The following is an 18,280-nucleotide window of genomic DNA, read 5'->3' as shown; positions in this document are numbered from 1 at the left end:
TAACTTTTACTCACTCTAGCATTCCAAGTTACTTTAAACACACATTCATCCTTTGCTAACATTTAGCTTCGATTGCTTATGTTTTGCTGATACTAGACTATTTCTCTACAGTGTTCACGATAAAAACTTTACGTGATTGTAAGCTAGATAAAAGGATGAAGGCCCCAGCGAGGATCGAACTCGCGACCCCTGGTTTACAAGACCAGTGCTCTAACCACTGAGCTATGGAGCCAAGATGTTGTATGCTAACTGGCTAATGGCTAATAAATATACTTGTACAAGGTGAAGCATTATTACTACGCAAATAGTTAGACATATTACCAGAACGATAAAAACGTAATATTCTTCGAAGATATTTTCCTTGTATTTAATTACACATCTATATATTTTAATCTCGTATTTAGCTTTAAATGTGTAGCAAACATATACGGTGTAAAAATTACCTATTTGCTACTCAAACAATATTTACGTTACTAACGTTAGTTAACAACTAGCATAGTTTACAGTGAAAATAAAAAATAACCAGCTGTATCTATAGTGAAAAAAAAAAAAAAAAAATCCGTCTAGTTTGCCAGTTGTTGTGTTTCCTATTCTGTGACGTTGTCAAGTGATAGCACCAGGTGGAAAATACCATACTCCTGAAATATTATACAAATGAGTAGGCTACCATTCATATCATGGTATTTGTAGCCTACTCCAAAATATACAACAAGCCTAGCCACGTCCAAAGACATTTTAAGACATTACATGCTGATTTTCTTGTGTTTTGTGTTTGGTTTAAAATAATCACAAAAGTTGTATCATTACACATTTATTTATGTAACGCTAAATGAACTGTTACAAAAGTTATGTAGGGTGAATTCAGGGTGATCTAATGATGTAAACTTTTATTGATTCAGACGATGTAAAACATCCACAGGTCTATAATTTGAGCATAAAAATCAACATCAATGTTTTGTTATGATTTAAACTTAACTAAAATATCACGTTTTACAGTTTTTCTCAGCCCCTTTGGTACATTTCTCAGATCACAACAGAAATTCTCAAAACTACTTGTTCAACCTCCACATCATCTAGTCACTTGTGCACATCATAAAGCAATTTCTAGTTGTTGGGGTTTTTTTTATGACTTGCCAATGCTTTGGTACGTTCATGCATTTAAAATGGTCTGCTGTTTCCTACATCACTTCACGTTGATCATAATATATTACAGGCCTACTCTCTGTTCGTATCCCCCAAAACATCTAGTCATGTCATTGAATAAGTGAGTAAATGCAAAATAGTTGAACTAGTTGTCATAATCTGTCAAGGATATTATCTATACATTTATTTTAGACCTTTTTTGTGCAAATGTGTCCTGAATTGATGAATTGTACAGATGAATCTTGACTAAAGAAGATAATGTAAAAGCATTAGATCAACTAATGATCAACCAGTTCTGTAAAATACCTCAGAGGTGCATCTCATGAAGCTTCAATTTAGCAAGCATAGACAGAGGACAACACAGTGTTACAATTTATGACAATGAAAACACAACAAAGAAACAAACAGTAAACAGGTAAAGATACATGATGGAAGGGATGGATCAGAAGGGTAATTAATGACAGAATTTTTGGGTGAACTAACCCTTTAAGGATGATTTGAGAAATGTACAAAAGCAACTGAGAAAAACTGTATTATAGTCAATATGTCTTCTCTCTTGCAGTTGGAAAAGATGAGGTATGTGCTACAACTAATAACAAAAAGGTTGTTTCTGAAATGTTTCAGATTATTCTAGGCTGAATCTGAATTTCCACATATCACTCCTGCATCTTCATAGTGAGCACAGTTGTGTGAGCCAATCCCAGCGTGCTGACAATCCAAGAGAGTTTCCTCAGTCCCCTCACACTGCACATCATCCAAAATAATCTTCAGACTCGTCCCTTCCCCAAACTCAGCGGTCTTGGCAGCCTTAAGTGCATAGGGGAACCCGAGCTGCCGGCAGACCACAACGGCATTCTTGGTGTTCCAGAGATCATCACAAACGGTCCCCCATTCCCCATTAGCGTATATTTCCACTCTTCCCCGATCCCTCCGACCCTCTTCATCCCCAACTAATCTCACCGCTCCGTTCTTGTGCTTGTCCTTCCTGCGTCTACCCTTCCGCTGTCTGGATGTCCTGAGGGGCTTGGATGTAGTTGGGGTGAATGGTGTGGTGGTGATCTGCCCATCCTGCTCTTTTAAGATGTCCAGCTTTTGAAACCAGTCCTTTGAGCCATCGTCAGGAGGTTCCCCTGCATTTGAGAGTCTGGGAGGCTTGGTTGGAACATGGACTCCTATCAATGCTGGAAAAAAGAGGGAATTTACATTAAAAAAATTTATCTTTAATTTTTATTTTCACTCTGGTCCTGAAGTCAAAGTTTTGTTTTTTTTATTGGTTTTTTATTAAATGTCTCAAATAAGGTCTATGGTTAACCCGAGCTCCATATATGTTCACGTTTTACGTGACTCAACATTAAAACAAATCTTGAAAAAGTGGATAAATAGGACAGGGGCTTTAAACATCACAACGAACAGGAACATTTTTCTACTTACTAGTCTGCTTCCAAAGCCTCATTGTTTTTATACTCATGATCTTGAAAACTATTCTAACTCAAACTTTCCAAATTGTAAGCATTAAATAAAGATGGAAGGAGTAGTCGGAAGCTTAGTGGTGACATTAAAGTTGTGCGTACATGGTGTAGTTCATTCAGAGCATAACTTTCATTTTTACTTCTTACAATTGCATTTAGGGGGAATTTCATGATGAACAAATCTAGTAAGGATCAAACTTTTGTTGGTCGCTGATCTAATTTTCTGCCATTTTGAGGGAACCAAGGTGATGCTAACTTCTGGGTTGCCTACTCTATTGTGGTACTCTATTGCACAGTTGGTTAAAATAAGCATATTCTGATGGCAAAAACAGTTTTAGATGTACAACATTTCTAGATCTCTTATAAAGCAAGCAAACTTACTTTCCTTTGGCTTGAATGGTATAAGATTGCTCTTAACACGAACCGAAAGGGGCTTATAATGACATTTTCCTGGAGGTGCACGTCTGTAATAAAGCAGGAAGAGCATGTTCAAGTTTTAATGAATATTCCGGGTTCAATACAAGTTGAGATCAACAGCATTAATTTCATCTCGTCTCTCGTTTTCTTTAACAGAAGCAAAAATCTAGGTGTGACACTTATAATGGAAGCAAACGGGGGGCAATTTCTGGAGGATTTAGAAGCCAAAATGTGAAGCTTTAAATTTTATGTTATTCTGTTAAAACTTGTGTATTATTTGAGCTGTAAGGTCCTTCTCGTCATTGTTTTAGACATTATGTTGTCATAGTTGTAAAAGTGGATATAGCTATGCACAAAATAGGTTACTAAATCAATTGACACACTAAAATCATGTTAACATACATACTGTTTACATCTTGCGGCCATACTTTTAAAACAGTGAGTGTTTTATCATTTATGGATTGGCCCTATTTACTGCCATTATAAGTGTCTCACTGTAACCCTGATTTTTCTTTCTTTGTTTTTTTTTTAAAGAAAGGGAGGGACAAGTTTACTGTAAACCAAATAACTGTAGTACTTTGCCAGTCTTTATTTAATCTAGATCAGAGAGAGAGAGAGAACGAGCGAGAGAAATAGATTACTGCAGCACGTATTGCTGCCAACACAACATTTTGGGAGTAAAGTCTGTTAAGAGGCAACACAAGCTGATCTTTGCACACCTGAAACTACATTATGACATTATGAGAATACCTTGAGGGGTCAACAATCTTGTATACAACGCCTGTAGGAGATGTTGCACTTGGTATTTCGGTGGACATGAAATAGAGTTCACCTGGTCACAGAGAACACAAGTTAAGTCACGTGAAATACTGATCACATTAATACAAAACTCTAAATATGTTTTTGTCCACTAGGAGGCGTTAGCAACTAATTTATGCAGCATATAGGCCTGGTTTCACAGGCAGGGTATAGATTAAACCATGATTAGACTTTAGGTTAATTAGGATATTTATTTAAGTAGCTTTTTTAAACACTTCTGGTGTGCATCTTGAGACAAAACAGTGGCACTGACATGTCAGTGCAAGTTTTCTTTCGGTTAAAACAGCTCAAACATGCATTTTAGTCTGGAAGGCTTAAGAGGGGACTTAAAGTGTGTAAAAGGAACATAGCCTTTCTTGTACATACCTGCTTCATCTTCTGCAAACGAAATGATGTAGGGATAGTAATTGTTGATGAGCCCTGGAAATGAACAAGTAAGACCCACACCCATGCAAATCTCACTGTATTTCCAACTGTGTGTGTTTCCGTTTTCCTTTAAACTCATCAGGCGTCTGGAAATTCATACAGTTCACATTTAAAACAATGTTTGTCATTTAGAAAAAGTGAAATTACTTATGACCTCAAGTAGTATCACAACATACACTACCATTCAAAAGAATACAATTTTAATGTTTTGAAGAAAAAGTCCCACACTCACCAAGGATGTATTTATTTGATCAAAAATATTGTAATATTGAGAATTATCATTACAATATAAAATAAATAAAATAACTGTTTTATATTTGAATATTTATATATATATATATTTATATATATATATATATATATATATATATATATATATATATATATATATATATATATATATATATATATATATATATATATATATATACACTCTGTAATAAAATATTTAAAAAGTCAGTTATCTGATTGCCTTAATATTGAGTTCGTTGTAATTAGAAATTTGAGTTAATACAATGGACATTTTTGAGAATCGACATCACCCTTTATTCAAATATTATTAAAAGATTTTGTAAGCATATTACGTAATTGTGTTTTATTTGTCATAATGCAATGAAACATGCCAAATTGTGCTATTTTCATGATTTATCACAACATATTTTTTAAATGTATGTGGTTCAGATACAATAATATTTTGAGTTTCTATTTATTAAACCAATTTCCTTCATTGCATTAACACAACATTTTTAATTTCAATGAACTCAATTTTAAGGCAACCAGGTTACTTACTTTTTTAAGTTAAACCAACAATATTTTTTTACAGTGTATATATATATATATATATATATATATATATATATATATATATATATATATATATATATATATATATATATATATATATATATATATATATATATATATATATATATATATATATATATATATATATATATATATATATATGATGGAAAAGCTTTTGCAGCATCATTATGCCAGTCTTCAGTGTCACATGATCCTTCAGAAATCATTCTAATATGCTGATTTTGTGCTCAATAAACATTTCTTGTCATTATCAATGCTGAAAACAGTGCTGCTTAATATTTTTGTGGAAACCATCTTTTTCAGGATTCTTTGATGATTAATGCGTTCTTTCTGAATGAAAGTATTAATATCTTTTTTTTTTCCTATTAAAAAAAGCATTACTTACCCACTCATGAAGTCTCCAAATATGTACAAGCCATTTAAATTTGGATTTTCACAGCCTCTGTAAACATATCCACCTGTGACCGATTTACCTTTTTTGTGTGGATATGCGTAAATCGGAAGAACATCATCTAGAAGTAAAAGAGTATATAGCGTAAAATACTTTATGGTTTGAAAAGGACACAAATTCATCCATCCATCAAATAGAAATTAATCAAAATATTCCCACCTAAGGAGCTGTTGGCACAGAGTTTTTTGTCGTAACAAGAGAAGCCCTCTTTTGCTCTCCAGCCATAATTCCGGCCCTTCTCCACAATGTCTACTTCCTCATACTTATTCTGGCCCACATCCCCACAGAAAATCCGTCCTTTTCCTTCCTTGGTGTTTGGATCTCCTCTGTCTACCGAGCATCTCCACATGTTCCTCACTCCGTAGGCATACACCTCTGGACGAGCGCTGGGTTCATGTACGAATGGATTGTCCAGTGGGATTCTATACAGCGGCCCCCTTTCGTTGTCATCTACATCAATGCGTAGAACCTTTCCCAAAAGGGCAGATCTAGCAGTAACATCCAGATAAGAGATGGAAAATGATCATAATCTGTCCTTCTTGTACCAAACTAAATTTAGCTTATTGTACAAAAATATAAGTAATTTCAGAGTTGAGTCCCAGACTAAACTTACTTGTTCTGTGCATTTCCGAATTTCCCAAATGGATCTCCTGCCATTCCACCATCCCCGGTGAAGATGTATAAGTATCCGTCATCGGCGAAGAGTAGCTGCCCACCATTGTGATTAGAAGCAGGTTCATCGATCTCTAAAATGATTCTGAGGGGACATGAAGATATGTGGAGTATTGTCCGGTCTAAACTCAATTGAAATTATTGAAAGCATACACTCTAAAAATAAAGGTTCTTTATTGCCATTGATGGTTCCATGAAGAACCTTTAACAACCATTGATCCTTTCCATTGCTCAAAAGGTACTTTAAATTGGAAACATTTTCTTCAGATTATTAAAATATTCTTCACAATAATAAAAAAATTGGTTATTTTAAGAACTGTTTATAGAAAGGTTCTTTGAGGAACCCAAAATAGTTCTTCTATTGCACTGAAACTAAAACTTTTGGAACCTTTTTTTTTAAGGATGTGTTCACACCAAAATGAGAAAATAATGCATTTAGTCCTGGTTCACCTAGCATTCACAATATCATAACACCTAACCTAAAGATACAAAAGAAAAAAAACAGCTTTTATGACGTATATTTTGCAATGGAACTTCTCGAACATCCAAAACAATGCTGTGTGCTGGGCTAAATGTGCTCACTGTATGTGTGTACATATGACTGTATATGACAACTCATGAAGAGCGGAGATGTGGTTCTGATGCCTGTACTGAACTGTGATGGGCAACATCGCGACTATTACGAGAAAAAACAGGCATGTGCATTCTGTCATTTTTAGGGTCTCATCTTGTGACATTATGTCCTGTTTTTGGTTTGTTTTACATGTCTTTGTTCCAGGTTGCGTTCATATTTCATTCGAACCAGAGTTCGTTTCAATGCGGACGGAGACCATTCTTTTCAGCGGCCTCTGTCCGCTTTTTTTTTCAGGGTTCTGATGGCAATGTTCACACTTATTCAAATTAACTGCACTAACAGAGCAATCGAACCAGGGTTCGTTTTAATCAAACCATGTCAAGTGTGAAAGGGTGAATTCACACTTGTAGTTCGGTTCGCTTGGTTCAGACCATACAACCCCAAAACATTTAGTTCTGGTCTGCTTAGCATTCAGATTGGCATTTTTATCAACAAACCTAAAGACACTGAACCTTAAAGCATAGGGATACATTCACAACCTAATTCGTCGGATTTTATGACCTACAGTTGCAAGAAAAAGTATGTGAACCGCTTGCAGAATCCGTGAAAATTTGAATAATTTTAACAAAATAAAAGACATACAAAATGCTTCTTTTTTTTGTGCTGTCCTGAATAAGATATTTTACATTAAAAAAATTTTTTTACATATAGTCCACAAGACAAAAAAAGCTGAATTTATTAAAATAACCCTGTTCAAAAGTTTATGAACCATTGATTCTCAATACTGTGTGTCGTTCCCTGGATGACCCACGGATGTTTTTTTTTTGTTTTGTGATGGGTTGTTCTTGAGTCCCTTGTTTGTCTTGAGCAGTTAAACTGTACAATGTTCTTCAGAAATATCCTCCAGGTCCTGCAAATTCTTCAGTTTTCCAGCATCTTTTGCATATTTGAACCCTCTCCAGCAGTGACTGTATGATTTTGAGATCCATCTTTTCACACCGAGGACAATTGAGGGACTCAAACACAACTATTAAAAAAGGTTGAAACATTCACTGATGATCCAGAAGGAAACATGATGCATTAAGAGCTGGGGGGTGAAAACTTTTGAACAGGATGAAGATGTCAAAATTTTTCTTATTTTGTTTAAATATATATATTTTTTTCATTTAGAACTGCCCTTCAGAAGTAACAGAAGATCCTTGCATGTTTCCCAGAAGACAAATTAAGTTCAATTTACCTTGATCTTCAAATTCAATAAGTTTTTACCCCCCGGCTCTTAATGCATCGTGTTTCCTTCTGGATCATCAGTGAATGTTTGAAACTTTTTTAATAGTAGTGTTTGAGTCCCTCAATTGTCCTCGGTGTGAAAAGATGGATCTCAAAATCATACAGTCACTGCTGGAGAGGGTTCAAATATGCAGAAGATGCTGGAAAACTGAAGAATGTGCAGGACCTGGAGGATTTTTCTGAAGAACATTGGGCAGTTTAACTGCTCAAGACAAACAAGAGACTCATGAACAACCATCACAAAACAAAAAACAGCCGTGGATCATCCAGGGAACGACACACAGTTTTGAGAATTAATGGTTCATATACTTTTGAACGGGGTTATTTGAATAAATTCACCAATTTTTTGGACTGGTGGACTATCCACAGATCCACATTTTCATTGTGTGTGTGTTCACTACTGTGTGTGTGCACTTGGATGGGTTAAATGCAGAGCACAAATTCCAAGTTTGGGTCACCATACTTGGCCACACTTCACTTCACTTTCACTTTTTTCACTTTCACTTTCACTAAAAAATGTTTTATGTAAAATATCTTATTCAGGACAGTACTAAATAAAAAATAACATGCATTTTGTATGATCTCTTTCATTTAGTTAAAATTATTCACATTTTCAAAGATCCCAGACCTGCTACTGTCTGCGTTTCCACTGCGGTCTAAAGTACCGTGAAGATTAGGCAAATTAGCCCAGAGACGTGGGACTGCGCATGACGGTTCCTCCCAGTCACCGACGGACAGTATTAATTTTTGTGCGATACTGTCTGCAACAATAACAAGTATGGAGGAGATGCAAGCAGCGCTGCGTTTGCTAGATATGTATTGGTTTACTAAAGAGGTAATTAACAAAACTGCGGAAAAGAGACGAGCACTGATACTGAAGCGTATTCTGAAAGCTCTTAACGCTAGATTTAAAATAAGACAACGTAGGTTATTATCAGCTATTATGGACATTGACCGTGAGATTGCTGAGACGAACGCGCGCCATCGGACAGAAAACTGAACGCAGAACGGACCTTGCAAAAGACTTTTAAAAATGCAGCGTGGAGTCAACCAATCAGCATGTTCAGCGCCCAAGTCCCACCCCCGAAAGTTCCCGAACTTTGAAAAAGTACTACCTCGCGAGCAGGGCCGTTTGGAGGGGCAAATGTTTACCCGGAACTTCATTTAGACCCTGATTCCTGAGGTCGAAACACACCGAGTACCACCCCAAAGTTCCTAGCTCCTGGGGAAAGTTCCTGCGGTGGAAACGCGGCTATACTTGAAAAGGCAAAGAAGTCCAGGGTGCTCAGGGAGTTCAATAAGACGTTTGAAGGTGCTCTATGGGGTTCACATACTTTTTCTTGCAACTGTATTGCCTATTTTGAGATGGAACTTAACGAACATCCAAAACAATGCTGTGTGATTGGGATAAATGTGCTCATTGTATGTGTGTATGATGGTATTATTTTGACCAGTTGAGAACTTGTGAAGAGCTTATAAAATGTGTAAAGTAGTCAAAACAGTGGCAGGAATCCCTCTGTCACACATGCAAACGATCTGCTGCGAGGAGACGCGGTTCTGATGCCTGTACCGAACTGTGATGGGCAACATCATGACTATGACGAGAAAAACAATCATCTTCCGCATCTTCCTGTCTTTGGTCCGTTTTGCGTTTAAATATCATTCGAACTGCACCAGAGTTCTCTTGGAAGTGGACAGAGACCCATCTTTTCAGCGGTCTCGGTCCACTTGCGCACCAGGGTTCGGATGGCAGCCATCACACTTATTCAAATGAGCCGCACTACCAGAGCAATCGCATCAGGGTTTGTTTTAATCGAACCAAATGTGCAAAGTGTGAACACACCCTAAGAGTGTTTGGTCAAAGAAAAACAGCAGCTCACCTCTCTGAACCGTGGTCAACCACGTTCATATCCGCAGAAGAGATACGGAACTCACTGATACGGATTCTCTCATCAAAGCCCACCTCAACAGAGTAGTATACATACAGCTTCCCATTGTATTTAAAGTGGGGGTGAAAGGTGAGTCCCAAAAATCCTCTTTCATCACCTTCCCATGGAGATGTCAACACAGCCTTTGTAATGTTTAGAAATGGCGTTTCAAGCTTCGATCGATCTGGAAGGTATACCCAGACCAGGCCAACTTGTTCAGCAACGAAAAACCTGTGCGTGCCATCCTTGGCGTGAACCATGGCAAGAGGATTTCTGAGTCCATTGGCTACCTCCTCCAAACACAGCTGCAAGCAGCCCTCAGAGTCAGCTCCAGTGCGGCCCAGATTTTTGCTCAAGTGCTCATTGCTCAGCAGATGAGGATAGCAGTAATCTGGGTCATCAAGCTCTAGGTACTGACAAAGCCTCCGCTGGTCATGCTCGAGTTCTGGAAGACGTGGATCACCAGACAACAAGGTAAGAAAGGATCTGCACTTGGAATGGAATTGAGAGCAATAGTCGGGGCAGAGTCCAGGTATGGTCCGTAAAGGTGTACTGGGGTCTTCGGCATCAAAAAGATGAGCAGCATATGGAGAGCATTCCTGAAGAACAGAAACAGGAAAAGTGGGAGATGTAACTGAATCGGGCCAGCCGCGAGCAATGCATTTGAATAGTCATGTCTGCTTTCCCACATTCAACACTGTGAAACCACAACCACTTAAACCTCAACTGTAGTGTTTACAGTGGCCAGCGCTGCACTGGGGGAAAAAAGCAATCCCTTACGTTTTTATGTGACCCCTAGATGTGAAACTTACGAGTTTAAAATAGGCAGCTATATAGCAAAATGTTTCTAATCTGGCCTGAATGGTTGCTATGGGTATTCTGGCTACCCAGATAGCAAAAAATATCGGCACGGCTTCTTTTTGCCGCCGGCCCTAAGCTGTCGGCTATAGGTGCGTCCCGCTGGCGGTGATGAAACGTTTGCCGCCGAATACGTCACTCCCATTTCTTGCGAGATGCCGCGGCCGACTAGCCGGCGGGCCGCCGGCTTCATTTTCTCTGGCGGTTGCCTCCGCCTAATGGACCGCGGCCGGCTGGCGGCAAGCCGCTGTGAAATGCAAGGATTTCTACTCTCAAATTCGACCAGCCACGTTGGCTATGTTTGGCTTGTTGGGAAATAGAGTGGAACTGACAGCATTTTAACTAGTTCTCACATTTGAAGCGATTATAAAATCATAATAGCCTATATGTGAATTATATCAAATATTAGTTTTTTTTTGCTCCAAAGCCATTAGGGTTTATAACAGATTCTTGACTCTTGATTCCATGATAAGGTTAGGTTTAGGAAATTACATTTAAATTTTCACTTGATTATTTGCATGTCGAGTGTGTTGGTCAATTTGACCCATAATGGATGTAATACTTTTTTTTTTTTTTTTAGCATAATAGGAGGGTTAAGAAAGTTTGAAAGTTCATTTTAGGATAACACTTATTTTTGTATTGCCCTTTTTTCTATTTCTTTTTGGACTGACTTTAAAATAGACATGACAAAAAATTAGAACTAACTTCATGACATTTTACTTTGTTTTCAAAACCCATATTTTTCTGAAAAACAAAAATATATTATTAATTATTTAGGAAAAATTCTACATTCATAAGACAAGAATAACTCAAAAGAAGCCCTCTAATATTACCTCTTATAAAGCTGATTTTTACAATATTTGAAACCCTCTCAAACATGAGGTCGCAAAACAAAAAGCTTACAAAAACAGAAACCTGAAAGCTTTTCAATTTCATGTGACTGCCTTAATATTATAAAGTATTTTCTATCTCAGAATTCTTATTTTTATTATTTATTTTATATACAGTGTTACATTTGTTGTTATTCTTTGTTCTACATATTCGGAACTGTACCACAATGCTTTATTATTTTTATTTTTCTCTCATTGTACTTTTTGTATTGTACTTGTCTATACATGTACTAATTTAAATAAAAATAAAATAAAAAAAAAAACAGAGAAGTACCTCCACCGGCCGAGAGGGGCAGTATACCTAAAAAAGGCGGAAGACAAACCGGTAAAACATACAGATTTACCAACAGCGGCCGCTCATCACATGGTTTTAGTATTTGAAGAGAGGAGATCAGAAAATATCCTCGACTACGAGCGTTTAAGTAAGTACATGTTTCCTTTTTGTGTCACACAATATTATGTTCATTTTTGATGTATATACCGGTAGGTTGTTTTAATTAGTTTGTTCAGACACGCACGCTGATATAGTGCACAATGCACAGTGTTAGCTAACACGTGCTGTTTCGCCTTTTTTACACACTGAGTTCAAGCATGTTCTACATGTTAAAATGTATCTAGCTACTGTAGGTAAGTTAGCCAAAGCTTTACATCTAGAAAGACTTAAGTTTAACTTTTGGTGTTTTCTAACAAAACAGAATGATGTATATAGGTTATTTAAATTATTTTGTTAGTCCGAACAAGCATGCTGCTAGGTCAGTTTTAGCAAGTGTTAGCTAACGTGCTGTGTTGCTACTGTTCTTCTAGCATTTAAGGTCATTTATGAGTTATTTCTCTGAACTGCTGTACTTATTATGTTTGAGGACAATGCAGTTTACTTGAATCACTACACTGAATGAATACATTTTACTGTTCCACATTTGGCTGACCAGTTTTTCCCCCCACAGCATAGCTACTGTATATTCTGTATTTAACGTTAACAATGCGGTTTTGTTCACATTTTCTTGCAGATACCTTGACCAGAGCACAATCGGTTATCTTCATCCAAGAGACCTACTATTGGACAATCGTTTCGGCTTTCAAGGTAAATAAATTGTTAGTCACAATGTCTAGTTACTGGGCTATAAGGAGAAGAATATTGAAAGGAGTTGAGATGGACAAACAGGAAATTGCAGATGTTGGAAACTTTAACAGTATGGAAAATTGTGCCTGTAGTTGTTGTTTTATATATATATATATATATATATATATATATATATATATATATATATATATATATATATATATATATATATATATATATATATATATATAATTAAAATAAAATATTTTTTATGTAGATTTCCAGAATGAGAACCAAGCCCTGAGGGAAAGCAATGCACGAGCAGGTGAGAACATGCACTCTTTCTTAAATTTTACTTTTTTGACTGTGATGTAGGTCCAAAATTACCAAATGCCTTTCATTTTGTAGCTTCGGATGGCAGCGGCTCACTTCATGAGCAGGTGAAGGAAGTGAAACAATGTTGATGACGTTTGCTCGTACTGGGCAATCAGGTACAACTTGCAAACAACACCTGTGGTTGTTGGTTTAATTCCCACTGGGGCCACCTGTACATGTAGTAGACCTAGTTGTAAATGTCATAGTTTAGTAGTTGAGGGACCAGGACTGACTGCTTTATTCTTTTATTCTGTGAACCCCTGTAGGTGCAGATCAGACCCTAATGCTGCGACGTCTTGGAGAGTTTGCCGATGTTGTGCGTAGCATGGACAACAAAATGGACACTATGCTGCAACATTTCAGTGCCAATGTGTCTTTTGGAGAGTTATCCCTGCCAGGGGGTCTGTTACTCCCCCTAGACAACCCATTTGGCGTTGCTTGACAACAGTTTGAGGCAGGATAAAGAGCTCCAGTAAGTGTGCTGATTTTGTTTATAATGCTGTAGGGTAATCTAAAAAGTAAAATTTAAGATTGTACACTGCATATTCTACAGTCTGAATCACAGCCTGTCACATTTTTATATTTATGTATGAGAAGCTTCAGAGATATGTAATTTGTAACACTTTTTTGTATTTTCAGCTTCGGTTTTTGGCAATCAAATGTGGGAGGGACCTAAAGACAACCGTGTGGCGAATGCTTCAGAGTATCTTCTCTAATCACCTTTCCATTAATACAACCTGGAAGGGTGTAGGGGATAAAGCATGTTTTAGAGACATGTTCCTGAAGACCATTGTTCAAAGTAATATATATAAATATATAAATTTGTTATATATTTAAGTAGATGTGTGTGGCCTTATGACATTCACATGGAATGACAGATCTGTATTTTCTACAGGAGCCATCCGGAAGAACCCGGCAACCCAGGATGCCACTGATGAGGCGGTCCAGGTTAGCGCTATGCGTTACCTGAAAGGAGCATCTGATCGTGAAGGTGGAAAAAGACGCCGCACAGCTGAGAGGGACCCACAGCCGACCTCTTACACCTAGGCTGACTACTGACACCTGGAACCCTTTCTTTATCCTGCAGTCAGTAACATCAAGACCCCTAAAGAAGCCAGAAGTTTCAGGCTACACTCACCCAATCCACACTGTTCACTGTGGAAATTACTTTTTTTTTATTCCCTGTGACCCTGCCTTGAAGGCAGCTCCTTGGATAGATATGGGATGGCGAGGTTGTTTGTCCTTTATATAGGCGCACAAGAAATCACTGAAGATAAGCCAATTTGCGCTGCCTCATTCTGGAGGTCGGGGAAAACCGGAGAACCCATAGTCAGGCTTGTTATAATGGTCTGTTCTACTACTGTTCTATTCTTCTCCAGAGCTTTACTCTAAATTATTACCATTTATGCTATTGTTAGAAATGGCTTGTTAAATGTGATGTTATACCTCGATTTATTTGGTATCCTGCACATTCTTTGGTACCAAATATCCTCATTATTTGATATAATATTTAATGGTAATTCTTTTCATCCCAGAGCTGACCTATTTGTTATTAACAAATATTGTAAGTGTTATAATTTGCTTGTAAGGCTGTTTTTTTTTTTTTTTTAAACCAAAATTTAATTGGAAACATGCAGGTTCTTTAGTAAAAATGTTTTTTGTTATTTATAGGCCTATTTAAGCTTATTTATTGTCTGTTATTTATATTTAATTTATATTATCTTGTATCATTGACAGTTAATGTACTTTGAAATGTGGAATAAAAATGCCAAATGGGAATTTATCTGGTTTGTTCAATTATTATCCATCATAAACTGCATGTTACAAATATATGAATAATAAATAAATAAATATATATATTATTTATTACACAATAAGCGGAGGCAGATCGCTCGAAAAAAGCGTTTGCCTCCGCCGGGCCGCCTTCTGGTATAAAGGCGGCGGAACGGCGGTTTGCCTGCGGGCCGGCGGCGGTACGAAGGCGGTAGGAAGCCGGCTGCCGCTTTTAAAAAGCGCCTGCCGCCGGCGGTGCGCCGTCAAACGTGTTTGCGATTACGCAATTCTGACGCTTCTACAGCCGCCGGATCACCGCCGGTGGTCCGCCGACTCATTGCTATCTGGGTAGTTGCTAGCCATTGCCAGGGAGTTTTGAAGAAAGTAATACTTTTATTCACCAGGGATGCATTAAAATGATCAAAAGTGACATTTATGATGATAGGCCTATATAATTTCTATTTCAAATAAATCCTATTCTTTTGAAGTGTCCGACTGCTATATTGACTTCATTATCTCAAACGTGTTTGCGGGTTTTTTGAGTAGCCTATGCATTACTTTTTATTGTGAATGTTTGATGTTGTTTTGTTTTAGCCATGAGCTTTGTGTGTTCATTTACATGAGTGTGCGTGTATGTGTCTATTTTAACTGTGCTAGGTTCAGTTAGTTAACATTGGCAAAAAAGGAGATTCCTTTAGTGACGTCATTTGGCCCCTCACCAACCAACCGTGTTTCAAATCATTGGCAACACTGGCAGACAATTGGACATCATCGTTTACAATTTATCTATGGCTGCAAATTGCGGTATGTGTTGAGAGGCAGGCAAACGATGGTTCGAGTAGGCTACATTTACAAAGCAACAACCTAAACAAAAAATATAGTTTCATTATTCGTGCGGTCAACCAACTTACCTGACAAATCAGATCCTGAACGTACGCGGCACAGTTCGAATATCCATAATAATCGAAGTTATCCATTATCCGATAGTATTTTGCCATCAGCTCTTGGTCCCTGGCATAGTCACAGCAGCCGAAGTATTTGTACGTTTGACAGAACTGTAGCTCTTGTTGAGGCTGAAAGGGGGGTTTAAAATCCAAACACTGTGGATGCAGGAACGCAGGTGCGACCCAAAAAGCAAACAAATGAAACCAAATAAACGGCGATTGCCATACACGTCCGAGAACATCGCAAAAGTACCACATAGCGCTCAAATCCTGGTGCCCAACTTCAGATACATGGAAGTAAAAGTTATGCAATGGCGAGGATACTCGACGTGTGTCCTCACTGACTTATGTAGGCTAGTCGTGCACTTTGCCCTGAATTTAATCATCAACCATTCCCAAACAAATTCACGTCTTATTTACTGTGTAGCGAATCGCAAAGCGGCTGGACCTCTATCACCCATTTCATTGTTTTAGTTATGAGACGCGTCTTACATTCTGAGCAGATGTGAGACACACACGGGTCGTCCAAACAGCAGTTCTCCGACAGTAATTCACGAGTAATGTTATGCTGCAGTTACCCATAGCAACGATAAAAAAGCTCATTACAACAGGTTTAGTTTTTGGTTTAACCCTTTACGCCCCCCTTAATAGCTTTATGTTAACATGGCTTTTGCTCTTTTAAGGAGAATTTTGTTTTTTTTGGTTGAAGGAGAATTTCATATGTTTCAAAAGTCCTAATGCTGCACTTACAAAAAAGAACTGCATTACACTGACTGAAGTACAACTACAGTAAACCTATAGGCAGTAAAATAAAGAACAATTGTATATTTGCAATATAATGAATATATAGCCTATATAACTGCAGTAGGGGAGAGCAGGGGCGAAAGTACCATTTTTCAGAAAATCGTAATTTTAAAAGATAATGTTTTAGACCGAGATATATTTTTGCTGTGGCCAATAACTCACAAGTGTGGTCTATCAATAGCAGGTGGTATTTTGTACAAATGTAGAATGACTACAGTATAATTTCACTTTGAACATAAGCTGCACATTGTTACTTTTGACCCCATCAGGTGGGACGAAAGTAACACACAGGTGGGTCAAAAGTAACACAACAACACAAGCTAGATTTTTTGGTGCTACTCTTGTTTTTATTAAACATACCTGACTATGACCTTGTTAATATGTAACTGCAAACGTATTTTGTCCTTTATCTTTGCAAAAAAAATATTAAATTACATTTTCATTTTATATGTTAAAGTTCATCAAATGTTTCAAATGTAATATGACAGTACAAACTTGAATTGTTTAGAATATTTTTTATTTGCAATGTCAATCTATTTGATACGTTTTTTTCTTCAACAGTATGAACAATATAAAAATGTAATTAAATTAAATGTGCATAATATGCATTATATATATAATAGCGGGACAAAAGTAACAAGTGTTACTTTCATCCCGACAGACATTTAAACACGATTTACTTTTATACTGAAAAACTCTGAAAAGACAAACCTTCAGGGTGTGTAACAGCACTATATAACCCGTAGATTGATCATTACTGTGACACATAAAACAAGAAACACAACTTGTAATTAGAAAAAAAGTACCGCTTCATTAATTTACTTGCTGTACTTGAAAACTGCATTTCGGACCTAACCGCGGGAAACGATAGCGGAATCACATGATATTTGGCAGATCCGTCAAGGGTTGCGTGCTGAACGTGCTGTCATAGCTTGAAATGCAAATGTATTCAGGGCTCGGAGAAAATCGCGTTGTTACTTTCGTCCCGTGTTACTTTCGCCCCGGTTCTCCCCTACATTGAAGTTCAACCGGAGTAAACTGGTTTAAAAAATAAAAATAAAAAAATACAACTGTACACTGTAAATCAGTTACGTTTTTTAATTTAAATTTAAAGTTTAAGTTGAAGTAAGCAGAAACTTGCAGATCTTTACTTTGTAATCATACAAATAGAAATAGAAATCCCAGCCCCGTTTCGGTTAAATTGTTAAAAAAAGTTAAAAGAATCAAGTTCATAGAACTCAAAACAATGAAACAATTCAGATTACTTAAAATGTGTCAGTTTTGAGAACTCAAAAGAAAAAGAAAGTTCTAAATACTCATAAAAGTTAACTTGTTTGAACAAAGTTGTTTTATTTGAGTTGGCTCTACTCAATCTCATTAATTATTTTGAGCACTTAGGGTTTACAGTGTAGATTTGCAGTATAATGAAGTACAATATAACTGCAGTTTTTACTGCTGTTGAACTTCAATGTACTACAGCTACAGAGTTGTCTTCACATGCTATCGGAATTATCATATAATTTCCAATACAAAAAATTGGACATTAACGCAATCTCAAATCAAAA

At 37.0% G+C, this 18,280-nt stretch overlaps 1 protein-coding gene and 1 long non-coding RNA gene across 2 annotated transcripts; one reads left to right on the top strand and one right to left on the bottom strand.

Annotated features, from left to right (window-relative positions):
- Positions 1–797: 797 nt before the first annotated feature.
- On the bottom strand, positions 798–16,499 carry hhipl1 (HHIP-like 1). The gene is made up of 9 exons (XM_079833567.1): positions 15,879–16,499; positions 9,964–10,610; positions 6,164–6,307; positions 5,710–6,038; positions 5,485–5,611; positions 4,215–4,360; positions 3,780–3,861; positions 2,994–3,076; positions 798–2,324 (listed from the first exon to the last, which is right to left on the bottom strand). Exons 1-9 carry the CDS (start codon positions 16,167–16,169, stop codon positions 1,774–1,776), a joined length of 2,400 nt encoding a protein of 799 aa, XP_079689693.1. The 5' UTR covers positions 16,170–16,499; the 3' UTR covers positions 798–1,773.
- On the top strand, positions 12,057–13,595 carry LOC307136503. Its single transcript, XR_013817792.1, has 5 exons — positions 12,057–12,181; positions 12,767–12,840; positions 13,097–13,144; positions 13,228–13,310; positions 13,461–13,595. It is a non-coding gene; the product is annotated as an uncharacterized lncRNA (long non-coding RNA).
- Positions 16,500–18,280: the final 1,781 nt, after the last annotated feature.

This window comes from Gobio gobio (genome assembly GCF_949357685.1).
Source record: "Gobio gobio genome assembly, chromosome: 13".
Taxonomy (NCBI): Eukaryota; Metazoa; Chordata; class Actinopteri; order Cypriniformes; family Gobionidae; genus Gobio; species Gobio gobio.
This window is presented reverse-complemented; position numbering and strand designations above follow the sequence as displayed.